General features: G+C 37.5%; 1 protein-coding gene and 1 long non-coding RNA gene across 3 annotated transcripts; one reads left to right on the top strand and one right to left on the bottom strand.

Moving 5' to 3' along the window:
• The first annotated feature begins 453 nt into the window (after positions 1 to 453).
• On the top strand, positions 454 to 14,193 carry CCDC82 (coiled-coil domain containing 82). 2 transcript variants are annotated; one of them, XM_085309010.1, is made up of 8 exons: positions 454 to 528; positions 1,124 to 1,676; positions 2,320 to 2,548; positions 3,449 to 3,541; positions 5,649 to 5,773; positions 6,605 to 6,775; positions 12,995 to 13,180; positions 13,752 to 14,193. In XM_085309010.1, the coding sequence occupies exons 2-8, from the start codon at positions 1,131 to 1,133 to the stop codon at positions 13,815 to 13,817; spliced, it is 1,416 nt and encodes a 471-aa protein (XP_085165136.1). In that variant the 5' UTR covers positions 454 to 528; positions 1,124 to 1,130; the 3' UTR covers positions 13,818 to 14,193. The 2 variants fall into 2 exon arrangements, with proteins under 2 accessions (XP_085165136.1, XP_085165137.1); XM_085309011.1 differs by lacking the exon at positions 6,605 to 6,775.
• LOC146593528 (uncharacterized) lies at positions 6,769 to 19,832 on the bottom strand. Its single transcript, XR_014896352.1, has 3 exons — positions 18,423 to 19,832; positions 11,912 to 12,043; positions 6,769 to 8,814 (listed from the first exon to the last, which is right to left on the bottom strand). It is a non-coding gene; the product is annotated as an uncharacterized LOC146593528 (long non-coding RNA).
• Between the last annotated feature and the right edge of the window lie 247 nt (positions 19,833 to 20,079).

The following is a 20,079-nucleotide window of genomic DNA, read 5'->3' as shown; positions in this document are numbered from 1 at the left end:
TGTTGGATTTGTTCCCAAGATAATGGAGAGGATCACTGGCAACCCTGAAAACCCACTTTTGAGCAGAGGAAGTCCCAGATCTGGCTGATCTTTGGTGACCTGCAGCTGTATCAACCAGCTGTTGGCTCACGAGCACACACATTTGCCTCAGCAATACATCCAGGCCAGGCTAAAATGTGATCATGTATGAATCACCCTGCTCTAAGGCTACATGGGACATGCTAGACGTGGCTTTGCCCTAAGGGAAACTGAGGCGCGCTCTTCGAGGCGGGCGGTGGAGGAGGGAGGACTCGAACCCTCGGCCTCAGGATCTCCAGCGCCGCGCGCAGACTCGCCTGCCGGCAGGCGCTAAGCACACCACGTGACCCCCTCCCAGCCGCGGCGCTCGTGCACTTCCGTAAACACGCGCGCTGGAATGAGTGACAGGGGAAGGCAGCCAATCGCGACCCGCGGGGCGCGTGGGGGCGGTGGCTTCCCCTCCCCTCCGGCGGCTCGGGCGCGGGACGGCGGGAGCCGTTAACGGCCAAAGTAACGGCTGCTGCGCGAGCTGCTGCGGCGGGGGTGGGGGCGGCTTCGTGTGTGCCGTGGCGGCCATGGCTGCAGTAGCGGCTGCAGTAGCGGCTGGCAGCAGGGMAAGCGGACGGGCTCTGCTGGCCCGGGCCCGGCCCGCTCTGGAGAGCCGGGAGCAGGCCGCGCCCGGCCGGGCTGTGACAGCTGGGCGCGGCTCGTCTCAGGGCCTCTCTGCCGCATCGGGTCCGGCGGGGTGTCCAGGGATAGCCCGGTTAGGTGGCGCGGGATGGTGTCTGTCCTGCTCTCTGCCTCGGTGTAAGCCGACAGGGTTGGAGGGGCTATTGGGGTCTCTAGCTGCACTTCAGTCGTGATTTTTCCAYTTCATTCGGGCTGAGGGTGAGCACTTCTGCTCTTATATGTATTTTGGATAAGCTGTGTGCTTTCTTGAAATTATCATACTTGCTCAGTTTTGTTTGATATGCAAAACTCTGTTAATATTGTTAAATCATAGGTGTATGTAATAAAAAATCAATGCTATTGTGCTTTTTTGGAATACCATGATAAAATAGGTGCATTAGTTTACTAGTTTGTATATTTTGGTATATTGTCACAGATTTCCAATGGAGATAAAAGCAGCTGTCAAAAGATACGAAACAAGGAAGAAGACAGGAGGGACTGAAGTGGCATCCAAATCCCGAGTTGATTGGAGACGCACTAAAAGGGAGCTCATCTTGCTTTACAGTGATGAAGAATCCTCATTTGCCTCTGATGATGAAGGCTCTGTCACATCAGAAGCGGAAGTAGATGAAAAAGATGAAACTATTGTGAAGAATAGCCTTTCAGATCATGAGGAGAAAAGCTGTAATGGAGCAGTAACAGAGGATGCTGACGATGAGCGCATCACACCTGGGAAACGTAAAAGCTCAAGCGCTTCTATACTATATGACAGTGATGACAGTGAGGACAGTGATATCCTTGTTAGAAAAGTTTTTGCTAAACGCCAGTGTATAATGGATGAAGATGAGAGTTCTCAAGAACAGCAACCTGATAAAACCTGCCTTGAAGAAAATATTTCTGTTAATAGGAAACAACAAGTGTTAGCAAAACTGAAAGAACTTGCAAGAGAAAGAGCTACTCGGACATCCTATAATAGTGAATGTTCTGAGGTTTGGATTTTATCTTTGAAATTCATTTAGTGAAAGTACTGAATGTGGGGGAAGAAGGCTAATAGATAGCAGTCAGTGGGATTTTTATTGGTTTTTATTCATGACAAATTTAGTAATTCCATCATATTTTAACAATTTTCTTACACTAACATGATAAGAGTGGTGTTTGCTGATACTATAACTTGAGTTTAACTTTTATCACTGGGGATTTAAGAATTTCCTTGTATTTGCTTTTTCAGGCATTCAGATGACTAAGCAGCTTAGTATGTAGGGGTCTGTCTTTCTATATAGTCAGAAAGAAAAAAACATCTCTAACATTACTTCTTCCTTTTTCCATAAAGAAGAGATATGTGAAAGGTTTATCAAATAATATTTATCAAGAAGCAAGATACCCATTGAAGTAATTTAGAGATTTTAAGGTAGCTTAATTCCTACAGATAGACTGAAGGTATACAAAGATGAGTGATTTAAAGCTGAAAGTAACCTTCATTAGTACAGAATTATGTAATACTGAAACTATATTTTTTTCTTGTTGATCGAACAGCTGATCAAAAAAGATACTAGACAAGATTCCTGACCTTATAAAGTGCAAATGCTGAAAATACTTAATTTACTTTTGAAATCCTTTTTTAAATTCAATTAGGATTCTAATGCTGAAGTAGAAATAGAAGAGGAACCACTCTCTCATTTGTCCCTCACACCAACAGAAGGTAGTGAAACTGACAGTGATAGCATGAAAGATTTTATAGTTGATGATGATGATGAAGAGGAAGATGATGATGACACAGAAGATCTAAAGAGTGAAAACCAGCCACAACAGAAAGAACTAGATTTATCAAATAGCCAGTTGCTGGCATACTACGTCCCGCACTGTAAGATTAAAATAAGTGACAATTCTGTATTTTTATTTCAATTGTATTGCTGTAAAACATATTTATATATTGTAAATACCATACCTACAACACAGTATTATTTTGTAGCTTAAAAGCAGAAATTACTGTGGAAAGCAGAATACTTCCAATACAAAATAAAGCCTTTCAGTAAACTTTTACAGTCCTTATAAGCTTAATAAAGGCAGAATATAATTTACGGGAGCAAAAAAACTATTACACAGATTTTTGAGTTGGTCTGATTTAGGGTGAAGTAGGTTGCCCACAATGTAATCATTCCTGTTGAGATGTGAAATGATCATCCTCTATATTGTGATACACTTAAGCTCTTTTAATGCTGACTGAATTCTGTTCTGGGGAGTGACCTAAAATTCTTATTGCTGTTTTAGTTGGGTTTAGCATTAACTCACTTTATCGTGAGTTTTAGGTTTGGGTTTTATGGGGCTTGTTTGTTTATGCTGACTTTATGGAAGTGAGACTCTAGGAGCAGAGACCTCTGGGAGATTTTGAATCCATTGGCTAATTTCAGCTAAACTGCAGAGATGTGTTTATTTGAAAGAAAGTTAGGGAAAAGGAAATAATCTCTGGATTTGAGTATTTTCTGCAGTTATCTGAACAATTATCTTCCTACAGTATTTAATGGTAAAAATTTCATATTGTGCATGCCTCCTGGTGAAAGGACATATGTAACTTTAGGATATGCTGAAATTCTTTAAGATCATTGAGGTGAAAAGCAGTATTTAAATAAGGGTATAGGTGTTATATATTATTTTGAAATCCATATTTTAAAGTTTTTAAAATTCTAAAATAATAAAAAAGTAATTATTTTACAGGATTTTTATTATTGCTAACATTTGTCTAACTTTATTGCTTTCTTCCCAGTATCTCGCTGTGATCATTATGTACATTTCCAAAGAGTAGTAAAGGCTTTCCTCATAAATGCAATTGATGACACTTTTCTGAACTCATTATATGGTAAGTATATTGCACTAAATAATACAATAGTGCATGTAAAGTTATATGAACAAAGGCAGTTATTCTTGGAAAAGATGTGCCTCATTAGTAGAGTGTGGCATTGTGAAAATTCTTGAGGTCTGTTCTTAGTTTTATCTATGTAGCCTTGGGAAAATCTATCTAAAATTGAGAGAGTAATCTTGAAAAAGTATATGGACTTGATTCTTTTTAGCCTAGAGGTTACTCTGAGAGGTAAGGAAGTGTTTCTGTGTTACTGATTGGTAGTAACAGTTCCAAGATGAAGGAGCAATTAATTTCAAAGTATGTATCTCTGAGAACTATGCAGAGTTCAACTGATTTCTCAGAATGTCACGTGCTTCATAACTTCTTCAGAGGAATTCGATGGAAAATAAATAATTTTAGTTACGAAGATTACCGCATATTTGAATCTGTTGTTTTCTAAACATTTGTATTTTGATACAAGCAAATAGAGATAAAGCAAATACATTTCAGCTACAACCAGTACTCAGTGGCTTGTTCTTGCTGAGGAGATGTTTTTGGCATTTGACCTAGTGATACTGAATGGCAACTTTACACGTATCTTCAGAAGCACATTAGAGATAGGGTTAGTGAGCAGACTGTCAGTGTCAGATTGTGGAAGGAGTCAGCTGGATGCTAAAGAGGGGAGTTTTGATGTTATCAAGAAATAAGTGGGAATAGAGAAACTGAAGTACACACTACAAATTAAACTCTTACTACTGAAATATTTGTTCTTGGAGTTAAAAATGTCTTTCATCTACCACTACTATTTCTTTCAGATGTTTTTTGTTTTGTTTTGTTTTACCAAATGAAAACAAGATTATAAAGAGCAATAGGTAAATTTAGTTATAAAATCTTGTGACTAGATTTCTGTTATAATAGCTTTTCTCTATTTTAAATTGTATCTGATATACAAGACTAACAACTTGTAGCTGATCTACTTCTACCTTGGCAATAGGGTGAGTTGGAGTCTGTACCTTTCTGAAGAATATTATGTACTATGAGCATAACCTAGCATTACAGTGACATATTTCCAGAACACACAATAGATTTTTTTTTCTGAATCCTCCAAGTAAACAAGTTTGTTTGAATTAAGAGCAGCTAGTTTAGCATTACAGTTCAGACTTGCTTTTTATTGTGAATTTGTTTAACGTGAATTTGTTTATTTTGATTGGTTTATGGTCTAGCACAGCATCCTCAACATTTCAGTATAGCTGTTGTATAGTATAGTACATGCTGAAATTGTATGTGCAAGGTATATTTGAAAAAAAAGTTTRTAATTATGGTGGTTACAAGTAGTTGTTTTTATATAGAAAGCTGGACCACTTGCTAGTGGTCCTTGGTTTTGTTTCTTTGATAACAGCATTGCTAAAGGACTAGGGAAGGTAACTGACTTAATTTACATGTCTGTACATGCTGAAGCCCTGGACAGTATATATTGATGAGAATTGGCCTAAACCTGTGAAACCTATGTTTAACTCCTGGAATCTAGCAATATTTGGGAGATAGTTGTGGATTAATGGTAATTTTAGTCATCTTTATTCTCATTTATTTCTTTAGCTTGTGTATTTGGAAGTATTTATGCTGCCTAACTGCAGGCATCTAATGGTGCTATTGAAGTTCAAACTTTAGTCTCTGTGTTTCTTACAAGTAAAGAAAGTTTTAAAAAAGTTGTCAAAATTTCTACTGGAAAGCAGCTCAGAGCAGGTTTTTTCACTGATTACAACCTCCTACCTTGTACATCATAAACACCCTTTATAAACTGGATAAAAAGGCAAGAACATTTTTTTTCTTTTGCATGCTTTTGAATGAGATTGAGCAAATGGTTCTGCATTTGGGATGAAAGCTTTTTTTCTTTTCACTTTGACCTTGATTGTAGAGATTATTCATGTATCTCTTGTGATACAGACTTTTAAATATATCTGTTTACTGAAGATACATGGATCGTTTAAATGATTGTATTCAGTAGTAACCGTTAAAGTCATTCATAGTTTTTCATGTGTAGAATCATAATGCCCTGAAAATGTTTTTGAAGAAATATGTACAATCTAAGATGATCAGGAAATCATTAATGACTCTCATTGAACAGATGGAACAAGACAAAAGAGGTACGCACAAGATATGTTAACTTCACTTCATTATTTGGATGACCGCTTCATTCAGCCTCGTCTTGAGAACTTGATATCTAGAAGTCGCTGGAAAGATCGATACAAGGTATGTAGCTTGTGCTTTAATCAGTGAAGTGTGCTCTTGATCATACTGTTGCTGACAGATATTTCCATGCTCTTCCCTAATTCTCAGTAAAGATATAATAATCACCATAATTACATATCCTTTCTTCTTTTTTAAAAAATTTTTTCTATTACAGACTCATTGCTCTTTACCTTAGGTAACTTGTTCTTATACTTACAAATATCAGAAGTATTTTATGTGATTATAATCAGATAAACATACAGGTAACTGAGATCTTTTCTTCATTACCTGAACGCTTCTCCTGCTAACTTCAGTAGAGGTGTAGAAGTTTTTTGAGAATTTGTTGTGACATACTGTTATAGCAAAATTGCTCCCCATCCCCAAAGATACATTAGTATGTTAGAATGAATCTTCTACAAGCTCAAAAATATGAAGACAATATACAGTAGTCTAGTCATTGTATGTGAATTAATAGAATAGTATTAGTGTTCTAGCTGTCATGATCTAAGGATCACTGTAATAATGCAGTATGGTTAGGATAGAGATGTATATTTATGTGAAGTAGACCAACTAATAAAGATATTTATTAAAAAAAAGAAAAGTGCTTGGATGCAGAAACTGTTTTTAATTCTGGAGAAGAATGAATAAATTAAATGAAGTAGAACTGGGTGCAGTGTTGGAAAATGACTGAAAAGCTATATATTCACAATGGAATTCCCAAAGACTTTAGATTTGATTCCCTTTGGTCTCTTGTACTAATTTCGTGGGAATGAAGCGTGCTAGCAACATGTTCAGGCATTTGTCAATCTGTAACTGTAGAGATTCTTTAATGTTATTTGAAAATTTTTTCAGGAGCGTGTGGATTGTTACCCAGATGTTCGTATAATTATGAAAAATTCAAAAAGTATGTCTTGTCAGGCCTGTGAATTGAATCGATATTGTAAGTTTGATGTGTTGCTGTCTGGAAAGCTTTATAACAGTCAAACTTTGGAAGCAGATGACTTCATGTCACATGACAAACAGGTAACTTCAGACATGCACCCTATGTAATGATTTTTAAACTTTATCTAGTGTTATAGAAAATCGTACAAATAATAGAAATTTTGTCATCACATCTAATATAATGTTAGAGGCAAGGGTTAATTTAATATACTTCTGTGTCTGAATTCCTATTCAGCTCTCAAATATGAGGACCATTTTGCGGTATTGAGGAGTATAGTCTTTGATTTGGCTAGGGAGTAGGTTATGAAGCTATAAAGTTCCTGTGAAATGTAGAAGTAAGAATAGAGGTGTTCCTCTGCCTTCCCCTTATCCCCTGCTGAAGAAATAGAGATTGTGAAAAGTATTCTATAGTAAACCTAATATTTATTATGAAAATAAAATTGATATGTTTCTATGGCCTTTCTTTTTGCCTTCATCACAAGGATTGGGGTGCTTTTTCTTCCCCATTCTTGCCACCTAGTGTTGGTACCTATACAGCACATGTACTTGTATTGCAGGGAATAGTAACAAGTATATACAACCATGAGCAGAACCTTAAGAGTTTCAAAAATGTGATAGCATTCAATTCAGTTGAGGCATTTGCCTCAATTTTTCTTCTGTTTCAAATCTGCATTCTGAGCCTTATCAAGAGTAAGAAGAAAACTCTACATAAATAGCATCCTACACATATACATGACTCAGTATACTCCTCCTTTTGAGGTGCATGAGGAGGCAGTCTGAAACATCTGTCAACCAGGCTAACAGCACACATGAAGATTGACATGCTAACTTAAATTCTAATACAAGCACTCATCAGTTACTTCTAAAGTAAGATTTTTGTCAGAGAACGTTAATAGAGGATGCGTATCTTAGCAAAACTAGCTATTGTACTAAAGAAACTAGATGATGCTCTGAACATGCCTCACATTCCTGGTTTTCACCAAATACCTGAGAAATACTATGACTTTTTTCTTTCCCAGTCTTAAATAGATCCTATCTCCTTGCATCAGGAGTTTGATGCTTTAAATCAGGAATGATATTTGCTTTAGGCTTACATCTTTTCTAAATATCAGAATGCCTTTTCATTTAAATTACATTACTGGAAAGCCCTTCACCTTTGTGTGTGCCTATAATGCCCTTAAGGCTTTCTTAGCAGGAGCCTTGCATTGATCAGCTTTCAGAAGTGTTGCAGAAGTAACCTTCTGTATAGTGGACCACCATCTCCATTGAATGATTCTGTTTTCTACTTTGCTATAAATAAGCTTTGTTCTAATTCTGTGCCTACTGCTCTAGCATTTGGAGCCTTTATGTGCATTTCATCTGCTTTTGTTTACCCAGGATTAAGCATAGTAATGCCATTGTCATTCTAATAGTCCCAGTGCAGCCTTGTCAGGATTTACTGCTTCCTTCCTTAGACATTTTCATGTCTGCTATTTCCCATGTAGCTGTGCACTCAAGACAAGTATCTTGAGATCTCAGTTGCATTAACTGGAAATTGTTAATCTCCTTTTGAGAAGACATGTGCCTATTACAGTATGTTCTATTAGGGCCTTTTCTTCATTGCTGCATTATCAGAACAACTTGTCCAAATGGGAAAACATTTCTGTTTAGATAATCTTGCATCTTTCTCTCAGTCAGTTGTCTTTACCAAGACATTGTGAATTGATTTTTTTTTTTCCTTCTGAGTGAAAAACATCTTTCAGATTGTTAGGTAATGTTGCACTAGGCAATCATTATAGAGGAATGAACAGTCAGTTTTGCTTTATTTCATAACTGAGACTTCTGAAGATCCTGAATTTTAAGATCTTAAGTGTTCTTAAGATTTAGGGACCTTCATTTCACATATACAGCCACCAGTAGTTGTAATGATTATCTGTACATATGACCTTCCTAATAATGTAATTCATGACCTCTTACGATAAAATACACACTATTTGACAAAGACAAAATACTTCTCCAATTGTATCTCAAGTTCGTATCCAAGTTATGAGTGTCTTCCCTTTCAAGATGTGTAGAAGATGAAATCCTCTGATTTGGGAGCAAGAATTTCTGAGTACAGCTGGAGTACTTCATAGCATTTCCTAGGGAAGGAAGAAAAAGTGTCACCACAAGATACATTCACAGCACATTTTGGAATGAGGTGTAACTGTACTTTTCGCATAACAATAAGGTGAAACTCTCCTTAATGAAGCTGAAGCCTATTTTACATCCCTGTGAATATTCTTATAAGAGATCTGAGGAACATAAGTGTGATAATCATTATGTCGTCATATTAGCCTCTGTGTGCAATGCATTACCTAGAAAAATCTGTGTTACCATTCTTCTTAAAGAGGTTACAGAAACTTCTGAGTACTATTTGCTAGTACTCTATTTTGATGAGTCTGCGTGTGCTTGAAAATTAATAGCGTTAGGATATCCCAGTAAGGCTTTCCCCTTTACTTGTTACAGGAAAACATTAAGTTCTTAGGATGTGGGGAGGCAGAGTTGCCTTGAAATTTCGCTACTATTGATACTGCAGTACATTGTACACATTGTGCATTTGTACAGTCATTGTTCTTCCTTACATTTGGGTCTCTAATATAGTTCATTAATTTATAAATTAGATTTTCATGGGAAAGGTGTGCCTCACTTAAACAGAAATAGTAAGTGAAATAGCATAAGAATTTAATCTTTACACAACTTCCAGTTTAACCCCAGAAATAACAGCAAAAATGTACTCACTGCTATGCAAATTTTATCCCTCATAAAACACTGGTTATTCTGCTCTTTGAAAAAACCTCGAAATGTCCTATTCAGTTTTGAAGTAACTTGCTCGATCATCTTTGTCTTCTCAGTAGAAGAGCATTTTTACCCTGTATATCCCAGCATCTGGTGGGATGCCACCTTTGTGCATACTCAATATTGAGGCTGTAGAACAGACCCAGAGGAGAGAGAGCACTCTGCAGTAATATTTAGTAGAGACTTTCTTATGTAATGTTCATATTCCTGTAATGACCTGTAATTTAGCCAGCTAAAGGTACTGTTCTTAAGTAGTCTTTGAAGTTCTGCTGGCAATGCATTGATCAACTTGTCCTTCCAATTTAGAAAAAAAGGAGGGGGGGAAAAGGTTAAGTGGAGTTACATGAAACTGGCACTTCAAGTAAATAACTGAAAGAGAAGACAGTTCAGCACTGTCAGATCAAATTGAATGGAAATATATGGCTGGACTCTTTCTAAATTTTTATTTGAAAATACTTGAGAGAAGTTGYTGGGGAGAGAGCAAAAACAGACCTCCAGCCCTCCTCTTCTGCCTGAAGTTTTCCTTTTCTCTCCTCTCTGAAGTATTCTGCCTTGCCAGTAGGCCTGAAGAGAAACAGCTGTTCCAATTTTGCGTAGGTTTCCAGTGATTGTTCTGTGCACAGCTGCCAATTCTGATCCCTCCATGGCCAGAGAGAATTGAACAGTTCAATTATAGGTGTTCATACACTTTTCTGTGCCTGTGTGACCTGTACTGTGGATTGTGTTTTCTGTTCTCAGTCTTAGAGTTCTATTTCCCCTTACATCTATGTTTAACGGACATGAATTCAGTTGTTACATTTTGTACTACTGTCAGGCTATGCTCCTTCATTCCATATGAAGTGATTTAACACAACTTTGGCTGGTGCAGCCAGCTTGAGCAGATAAGTTAAGCGTTAGGATACAGTCACTGAGAAATGTGAAGGGAAAAAATTAGAATGAGCACAGTACTGAGATTCTTTCCAAAGCTACATTCTAAAATAGTGTTGTATTTTTAGACAATCTTTCTTGCTTTAAAAGCACAATACATAATAAGATTATATGGTATTTAACTGTTCTCCTCTGGCACTTCTCCAATTTGGAAGCCCTTTACACCTAGTCCATAAATAAACGATGAAACTCATGGCCACAGGATGCTTCGGAGGCCAAAAGTACAAGTGGGTCCCAAAACAGCGTAGACAGGTTCTTGGAGAAGTTTCTTCCATGCTGTAGAATATGATAGGCAGAATGATACAGAATATCTTAACTGTTGAGTGCTAGTAATGATCATTCTTTGTTTGTTCTGCCTCTTGTACTTTCTTCCTTTTGAAAATAGCCAGCAGGAGATACTTAGGAAGAACTGAGCCAGGCAGACTTGCAGTCTGATGCAGAATGGTAGCTGATATTTTAGGTCAAATAATGTTCCAAATACCACACCTCATTGCTTGAGACACTTAAGTTTTCAAATGCTCTATGAAACACCACAGTTCAGTTGATTCTTTCAGTATTTGAAATGGTACTTCTGGAAACATGAATAAGTCAAGGTTATGTATTTGGTTGGCAGGTTTTGCACCTCAGAGGTACCTATAGCGCTAATCATTAGCCTTAGCTTTTCAGTTCTAGTGCGACTATAAAGCGAGGCTGCATTTAGGTACATATATGTAATCATCAGAGAGTTGAACAATAGTAGTAGCAACTTTTGATCTCAAACCAATTTAACTTTCAATTAATAGCCATTTACTGTCAGTTAGATTAAAAGTTTCTTAAGCCTGTTTCCGTTGACTTTGATGATATTACACCTGTTTGTATCAGCTAGCTACTGGTTAATATATTTAAGAATTGATCAGAATTCTTTTGTAAACTATGTTTTTCTGTTATTGCCATTGCCAAGAAAATAGATACTGTCAGTGCTAGGTTGTACAAATAGGTCACGTGTTTTATGGAACTGCTTACTGATGCAAACATTTGGTCATGCATTACAAGCTTACAGAAAATTTGGGGTATAAGCATTGATTAAAATGTAACCTGCTTATAGTTTAAAAAATTATTCAGATTATTACCTATGGCAGCAATAAAAGGTACCACCATGTGGTTCAGAAGAGAAAATCTTGCAATATGTACTATAGGTAAGCATGTAATATGATTAGTTAAATCTAAAATAGCAATCAAATCACACCCTGCATTACTGATCAAAGATCTTTGATCTTTAGTCATTTACCTGCCTCTCAGGTACAAGTAGTCACAAAAACAACACAACACAAAAACAATCTAAAACAAGGCCGCCCTTGAAGGATAAGCTTTTACTGTGTGTATCAAGAACTGAATTTCTTTATGCCGACATACTAATTTTGTTGTTTGGAGGGGGGAGAGGAAGGGGAAGAGGAAACCTGACCTCCAAAACCCAGCCAGATGCAGATTTCTTACCTGATAGGCTTTGTTGTATCTATGGGTTGAAGTAGTAATCAGTACACCTCTGGGTCATTTACAGGGGACGGATTCCTCTTCTGATTTGCCATTGTCTGTACTTCTCTTGTGGAAATGGCACAAAACTTATTTCTGTGAAATGCAAGATGTCCTTACATACACATGAACTTTGGCTCCATTTCCCTCCCCACATCCCCAATTTCACAGATTCTTAGTGAAGACTTAAGATTGCAGAGGATTCTTGTAACCAATATACTATTAAGTATTTTAAAGTAAAGACCTTCACTGCATGACATCTTTCTATAAAATCTGAATTTAAAATACGTCCAAATACTTGCCTGTATTTAATGTTACTGCTGATTATGTATCTATGTAATCCAGGCTCCAGTTGTGCATTTACATGCATTTTTACCATTTCTTTATCTATAAACACTGCTATAAAGAAAACTGTTAAATAAAGCAGCTCGATCTTCTGCATGAAGGTTGTGGAATTAAAACTGGTAATAACTGGGAGATGGAGCAGCTTTGGTTTCGGCAGCATTATTGAATAGATTTCCGAGTCTGTTACAAACTAACATTTGCATTGTATAAAACCTGTGTTTTCATCTTTTATTTTTATTAAAGCCAGACTGTATATTATTTAGTCTACAAAATGCTAGAGTTGTTGTTTTATGTCCCTAGTATTACATGTAAAGTATTACATATAAAACAAAAATCATCAAATAATTTCACTTCCTCTGCTTTCACAGTTTTCTAAAATGCTAGTGATTTTGTTACAAAGCTCCACCAGGAAATTACAAAGATGAAAGACTACCAATTATAAACATAGTTGTGTACAGGTTTTGCAAGAAAACATTGCTGATAAGCTGCCATTGCATAGGCTTGCCAGCTGTCTGCTTGCTCAAAAATAGTTCTGCCATTACTGTGAAAACTGCATGTTTTTACTTCATTTTTATGCCATTTTTTATGTAGTGTCATTCTGTTTATTTCATTATTCAAAAAATCTTACTAGAGTGACTTTAGCCATTCTTCAGGTTGTCAACATAATCACTGTTCCAAGAAAATTTGTTCACTTTCATCTAGGTTTTGAAGGTTGGCACAGTATGTGCAAATCGTACAAGGGTTTATCATAATTTGAAGCACTTCAAATACAAGCTGTATTTGGATTGCAGCTCCGTTGCTGAGTTGGACGGTGTTAAGGATGAACCAGTCAAAGACACAGTGGATCGGCTTTTCAGCCATTTGGAAGGCAATGGATGGATTCAGAAGGTATGACTGAGTTACTTGATTTATCCTTTTGCAGTAGATAAAAGGAAGCTGATTGAAATAAAATTTCTGGTTTAGTTGGTCAATCAATTTTGAACTGTTAGGTTTTGATAATAAAATTTAGTTTAACCATTCATCCAGCTATGCTGGCCTAGTCTCTTAAACAGTGTTATGCCATGATTTTCACATAGATGTTGTTGACTTACAACATTAAGCTTGTATGCAGCTGCACAGTCTCTGGGCTGTGACAGGCAGGCTGCTGTCCCATGTAAAAGCAGCAACATGACAAATGCAACAATGATTGGAAAAATTTAACACGAGGCACAGCAAAAATATTTTACTCCGCTCTTTCTGTTCCAAGTGTTTTTACTTACTCAAAAATACTTCATGAATTACTATAAGACAACACGGAATACAGTTGTATTTAGCAAGCTTTCACATGTATTTGCTTCTGAACTGTTGTTGCATTACTGTTTATGTACACATAAACACATAAAACACAAAGCAGGTAAAACACAAAGCAGTTCCATTATTAAACTTGGATAAAATAATACAGAATTTATTTTATTTGCAGAGATACGATGATCTTGAAAACTACATGAATGATGCAGATAGTTTCCAAGAAGAGAAAATTGATTGAGTAGTCATGCAGCCCTTTAGAAGAGGTTTTGTAAAAATTTGAACGGCCCAGCATCCCTGCATGATCATCAAGATTCCTTTTAGGCTGTATTATACTTAATTCTGTATGTGTGTAAATTACTGTTTAAGAATATGCTGTATCTCTTTTTTCATGTGTGTCAAAAGTAACTTGAAGTTTTAATGAATCAGTTCTTCTAGTCRTAATGCATATGTCACTTTAATTTTCCCTTTTTACTTAAAAAAATCACATCTAAATATCTGTTTATCTTGAAATAAAACTTCTGCTTATTTACGTTGAGCTACAGTGCAGAGAAGAGAGATGCTGAGACCTTTTGAAGTAGGACTATTTGAAACTGTAAAACTATATTATACAAGAATGTATGACTTGCATCTTATCTTCCCTGTTGCATGTTATAAATTTGCAAGCAAGTCCAAGCATTTGGAATGATGGTTATGATAGAAAAGACCCAAGTGTAAAGCCTTATTTCCCCCTTAGGAATCAGTACAGAACATTGGAAAACAACAGAGGAAGTACTCTGCAGTCCTGCCTACATTTGCAGCACAAATAGTCTTTCCCCTTTCTTAGAGAGCAGGTGATGAGTCACTTTCTAAGCATCATACAGACCAAGTCTGGCTTAGCCATCCAGATGAGTACTTTAGTCTACTGTGCTGTCTCTGATAAGCAGCTGGGGCAACTTACTGAGATTTTAAACATCAAATTGTATTCTGCAAACATTCTGGCAACAACTTGCAGTAAGGGAAAAAGTAAGAGAATGGATGGATGTAGCCATGCAAGATAAGCAAGAATTCTTCCAGTGTATCTTGACATCAGAAAGTAAAAGGTACTCAGGACTGTGATGCATGGCCTACCTGAGTTGCATGAATTCAAAAGCAAAGTTTTAGTGGCCAGGGAAGTAGCTTTTGGAAGAGTTAGAAAGAGTTAAATAATTTTGTTTATGCTGTATATAAAATTAATTAGAACCTAGGTGAGATACTGGGCATGGGGTTTTGAAAACAGTCCAGAACTGTTCTTACCTCCTGCTGTATGCACATACACTTACTAGTCTTTTGTGGCTGAGCAACTTGGTAAAAGGGGAAAATGTAGTTAGCACTCTAGATTTTTAGAAATTGCTCTTTGAGAAGTGAAACTAATTAAGTCTATTTTCTAACTGATTTGTCCATAAGAACTCCCAGTGTTCATTATGCCACTCTACCAGGAACAGACACTGTATGCTGATATGGCTAGGCAGCTACTGGCAGATACGCTGCAAGGGTGAAATTCTGTTGGTTTTTTTCTATTGGAGGTGTAATTTAGATTTGTCATTCACTACTTATGTGCTAGCTTTCACTGTAAGAAATAAACTACTTCTATATTTTTAAGAGGTTGAAATTTAGCAGTGGATTTTTAGGATACCATGGTGAGCTAATATTCTCCTTTTTATTACAGTTTATTACATACACAAGATTTTCAAACAAGGATGAAAAATCACAGTAAACAGATTGAGATTCGCTCTCACGTAAACTTACATTGAAGACACGCTTTCCATACCTTAACTCTCAGTTATGTGTATGTATATATATATATATCCTGAAATTTTATGTATAACTTTCTCCGTGTTTACCAAAGCTGCAAGTAACTGTTTTCTGTTTTTTCCTTCACCATCTCTGTTTTTGGGGGGAATGTTGGTGGAAACACATCCATCAACTTAAATGTACTCAGGAATCAGTCTCAAGCACATCATCCTTAGGAAAGCTGAGGCCATTCATGCCCCACTTCCTTCTGTTAACARTCTCTGTATCATACTAAATCTCTGTTGGCTTCCCTGGAGTACTAAAATAACAATTCTGTTTGGTGTAACTTTATTCTTGCAAATGAAAATGGTTTTGAAATGAATGGCTTTTGTACCACATAATGGAGTACTCTCTCTCAGACAATCCCAACTAGTCTTCAGTTCTGTTATGTTCTGTATTTTCTGAAAATTATAGAGGAATGCATCATTCTTATTTTAAAATTTTGCTATCAAGATGAATGATCAATTTCTTACTTCACAGTGTATGAACTGATTACTACCAAATTAAAAAAAATGGAAAATTTTGACTTGCTGAGTAGTGATAATATATTGAGAATACATATATCTTGCTTAAAAATTAAAACTGGCTAGTTATTCTGGTGACTGATTGCACTTATTTGTGGATATCTACCACAGCCCACACCATCTTTCTCATCTCTTAACCTCCTCTTTGTTCAACTAAAAAGTCTAAGCTACCTACTTCCTTCATATCCCTGTGTGCATTTTTTTTTTTTTTTTTTTTTTTTTTTTTTTTTTTTTTTTTTTTTTTTCTCTAACAGAGTCACCAAAGTCCTAGGAAGAAAATGCCTGAGAAGGTTTACTAATTTTGTCTATGACACCACTATCTGGACTAAGAAGATACCTAGAATTGACATCACTTACTTCTATTTCAGTAATTTTCTATTTCAGTAATTTTCAGTAAAAGCCTGGAAATGCTAATCCTTCTACAGTATTTAGTGCAAAGAGGACTCTTACCTAATGAGGCTTTTGGGTCCAAGAGCAATACAAATATTTATAATAGAAAAATTCTGTGGAAATATCTAGTGGTGAGAGAAGTCTGATCACTCTTTTGTACTTCCTTTTCTAAATTAGAGACTTAGAGTTGAGGTAGGAGGTGAGATGATTTTATGTTTGATCTGACAGGACATTTTAAACCATCTATACTGTGAATTTTTGAATTAGTAGCTCTAAGTAAGATAAAAGTACCTTTCTTAATGGAACAATAAAGAAAGATCAGTATTCACTTAGACTTGGAGCAGGTGAAAAAAGGTCATACTTGGAAGTTATTGTAGTTCTTGTAATGCTTAAATTGCTCTAGTTTAAGCTCTATAACCTGAGACTATGATAATGATAAAATTCATGTATGAGTATATGCACAAGATCAGCCCTACTGACATGCTCCTGGGAGAGAAGGCCCTTTTCAGTCTACATTGTGTCCAGTTCTTACAAGGAGGAGTGAAAAGTGATTTTTTTTTCTCTCCTTGTCCTTCATTTTTTTGAAAGAAAGTCATCAGCAGATCAAGAAGTAGCATGGTAAACTTTGCTAGTAGTTGCTTACTTACAGCGTCATTTTTTAGAACATGAAGGCTTCTCCAGTTTCAAAAAGCAGCTATTTCTAGTATTTCAGCAGGCAGTTACAGGCAATTCCCATGCTTAGCTCTTCTAGTTTACTTTTATTTGAATAAATAAAGGCCTGTAGTTTTATCCTCCTTTAAGTGTTTCTAGATAAACAGAGTGGGTGTGTTAGCTAAACACATGTAAAAGCGGTATCACTCCAAGAGAAATACTCAGCACAAAACAAATATACTGTAGAGTTGCTGATTCCATTTTGAGAAATACATTTCTATTCTGTACTTAGAGGTGAGACAAAAGAATGTAAGAAAGTATGATCTACCAGCCAAGGAAAAATATGAGATATATGTTAACCAGTGTTTAAAAAAACTGGTAATACCTCCCTCATTGGCTACACTTCCTTGAATAGGTTATGTGAATTTTGGTATTTTTCTAGGCAATGAAKGATATATATGTGTGTATGTGTGTGTATATACATATTAATAAGATATTTTTATATATTATATATATCATGATTTTATATCTATTTGCTGTTATTTGTAAAATAGGATGGAGACACGGTTTCTTTAGATCTCCGTAGAGTTCATATTCTTAATTAAAAAACTGCTGTGTTCAAGATTGTTTATTTTACAGTTTACACACAGTAGTAAGGCATAAGCCTTGTGTCCAAAACTTAAGAAAACTTACTCAGGTGTAGACAGACTCTTTACTCCAAAATTAATCAATTTACCAGGCAAACTGCACATTATGTTCTAACAGTATGTTTGGCTGGGAATACCACAGGAAATAAATATATCTCTAGTCATTCAAAATGTTTAAGTACCCTTACTGAAAAACAAATCATGGGAATGGCTGAAAATTCAAGGCCGTAATTTGCAAAGAACTGCACAGGCTTGATATTAAGCATGTTCAGTTCCAATAGAGCTAATATGATTGTAGATGAACTGGGTATGCGCCTCGATTTAAGCATGTACTCAAGTCTGTTAGTGACATAGGTTTAGTACAGTCTTTTTGTTCCATTTTTGGAAAGTTATTAACACAATGGGACTTCTATGGTGAGAATTCCCGGCTGTGAACCCAGCACAAAATAGGGCTCTGCTGATCTGGAAGGGGCTGCAGCCTTAGGAGACTTAAGAGCTTCAATAGCAGCAGTGAGTTCACACAGAAGAAGAACCCCAAGGATGGCACTTCACGCAAGATTACAGTATGATTTTAAAAGGTCACAAATTAATGTCAATAGAGAAAAAGGTAATACATTTTCAGGACTGCTACTTTGTTATGTTACTGTTTTATTATGTGCATTTATTATTAGAGTAACACATATCCCAACTGATGTTAAGAAGGCTTTGCTTATATGAAAAATGATAACCTGTCAGTCCAAAAATGATACTGGCATTCAGGGGTTGGTAGCATTCAACAGAGTTTTCTGGACAAAACTTTAAGAAGCTGAAGGATGGACTTACTGTATTTCTGTCTTTGAAACACCGGGGGCAGTATTTGCTGTATATTGTGCGGCCAGGGACTTGCAGTGGAGCTCCGCAACCAGCTATCTCTAGCCCTAAAACCGATATATTAAACCACAAAACGTGAGTTGCTGTTTGGCAAAAGTGAATCTTAAAGATTTAAAGTTACAATTCAATTTTTTGTTGTTGTTTTGAAAGATGATTTGCTGAGTTCTACAAAAGCTTGTGAGAGAGAATTCCTACAGCTACCTATCTTGATGAGCAACAGCATTGCTTTCATATTCCCACAGCAAGTTCGAAACTCCTAACCAAGATTTTATTTGAAATACCCTCCCTTATTATCCATGAGATTTGTATTACAGGTACATGTACATTCTGTGGCTGACCCTCTTAAATGCAGTAGGGATATTTGAGCTATAAAGAATAAATAAAAGCCCTGGAGAGGTCTGAAACAAAGGTAACATTGTCTGTTATTTTACAAACATTAAAATTTCCATTTTTTCCAACTGTGCCAGCCCATTGTTCTCAACAGATGCATGCTACTGTTATGTACCAAATAATAACCCACTCTTCCTCAGTTGTTCAAGGTTAAGCAAAAAATCCCTTTTTCCTGTTAGCAATAATGTCTTCCTCTGAACATAGCACATCCACAAACCGGGCTTCAACAGACCTGGTGCCTCGCTTAAGAATCAACCTTTGCAGGATCAAATGTAGGTCTGAATGTGCTGTAATCCAATGCTCACATAACCAGTTCTTGGAAACCCACATGCATGTTTGTTGCAACATGAAGGAGTTGGGGTTATGCAAGAGACAAAGGAGGATATTTCCCCAAGGTCCAGCACTGCGTATCTTTTATGTATTTTATAGGAATTTCAAAGAATGCATCATTAGCCTGCAAAAGAACTGTGTGTACACCTTTGGAAGGAGGTGATAAAAATAAAGGGTTGGCATTAGCTCCTCCTCATCCTTGCCTTCATGCTCCTGAGCTGTTACTGTGAAACACACGCTGTTCTGACTGGTGCCACGGGATGCAGCCTTGTTCTGGGCTGTACACTCCCCAAAGACTGTACAAATTTTGCATCAGGGATGCCCAGGCTCTGTTTGCGTGGCTATTTTATTCCAAAGCAGGTATCTGGGAATTTGCACAACACACCCATGGGAGCACAACACAAAATGCTTTAATAAAACTGATCGGATCCTACCTATTTTGCATCCTCCCTCACAAGCTAGCTACAGCAAAACACAGGACCTCACGCCAGCCGGTTTCAGGCAAGGCCAGTCCCAGGCCAGGTGGAGCAGTTGTTGGCCCGGGTCTAAACGCAGGAGCCAGGCAAGGGAAGCCCCGAGCCGGCGGCGTTCCCGGGCGGAGCCGGAGCGCGGGCGCTGCGTGACTCCGCCGGGACGCCCACGCAGCTCGTACCGGGGCCGGGCGCTCCCGCGGCCGCGGCCTGACCTCCTGCCTCGCCGCACGCACGGCAGCGCCCTCGGAAGCGCTGCTTGCTCCCCGCACCGCGGCGAAACGCGCCCGGCGGAGCGGCTCGGGGCCGTGACTTGCCCGAGAAGGGCCCCGCACCCGCCGAAGGGTCTCGCCGCCGGGGGCGGGGGCAGCGCGGGCGGCGCTGCGCGGCGGCGCTGCGCTCCCAGCGCGGCACCGCGG

Source organism: Rhea americana, unplaced genomic scaffold (assembly GCF_003343005.1).
Source record: "Rhea americana isolate MKP2758 unplaced genomic scaffold, rheAme1 scaffold_29, whole genome shotgun sequence".
NCBI classification, from domain to species: domain Eukaryota; kingdom Metazoa; phylum Chordata; class Aves; order Rheiformes; family Rheidae; genus Rhea; species Rhea americana.
The sequence above is the reverse complement of the archived record's forward strand: the minus strand, read 5'-3'. Positions and strand labels throughout refer to the sequence as shown.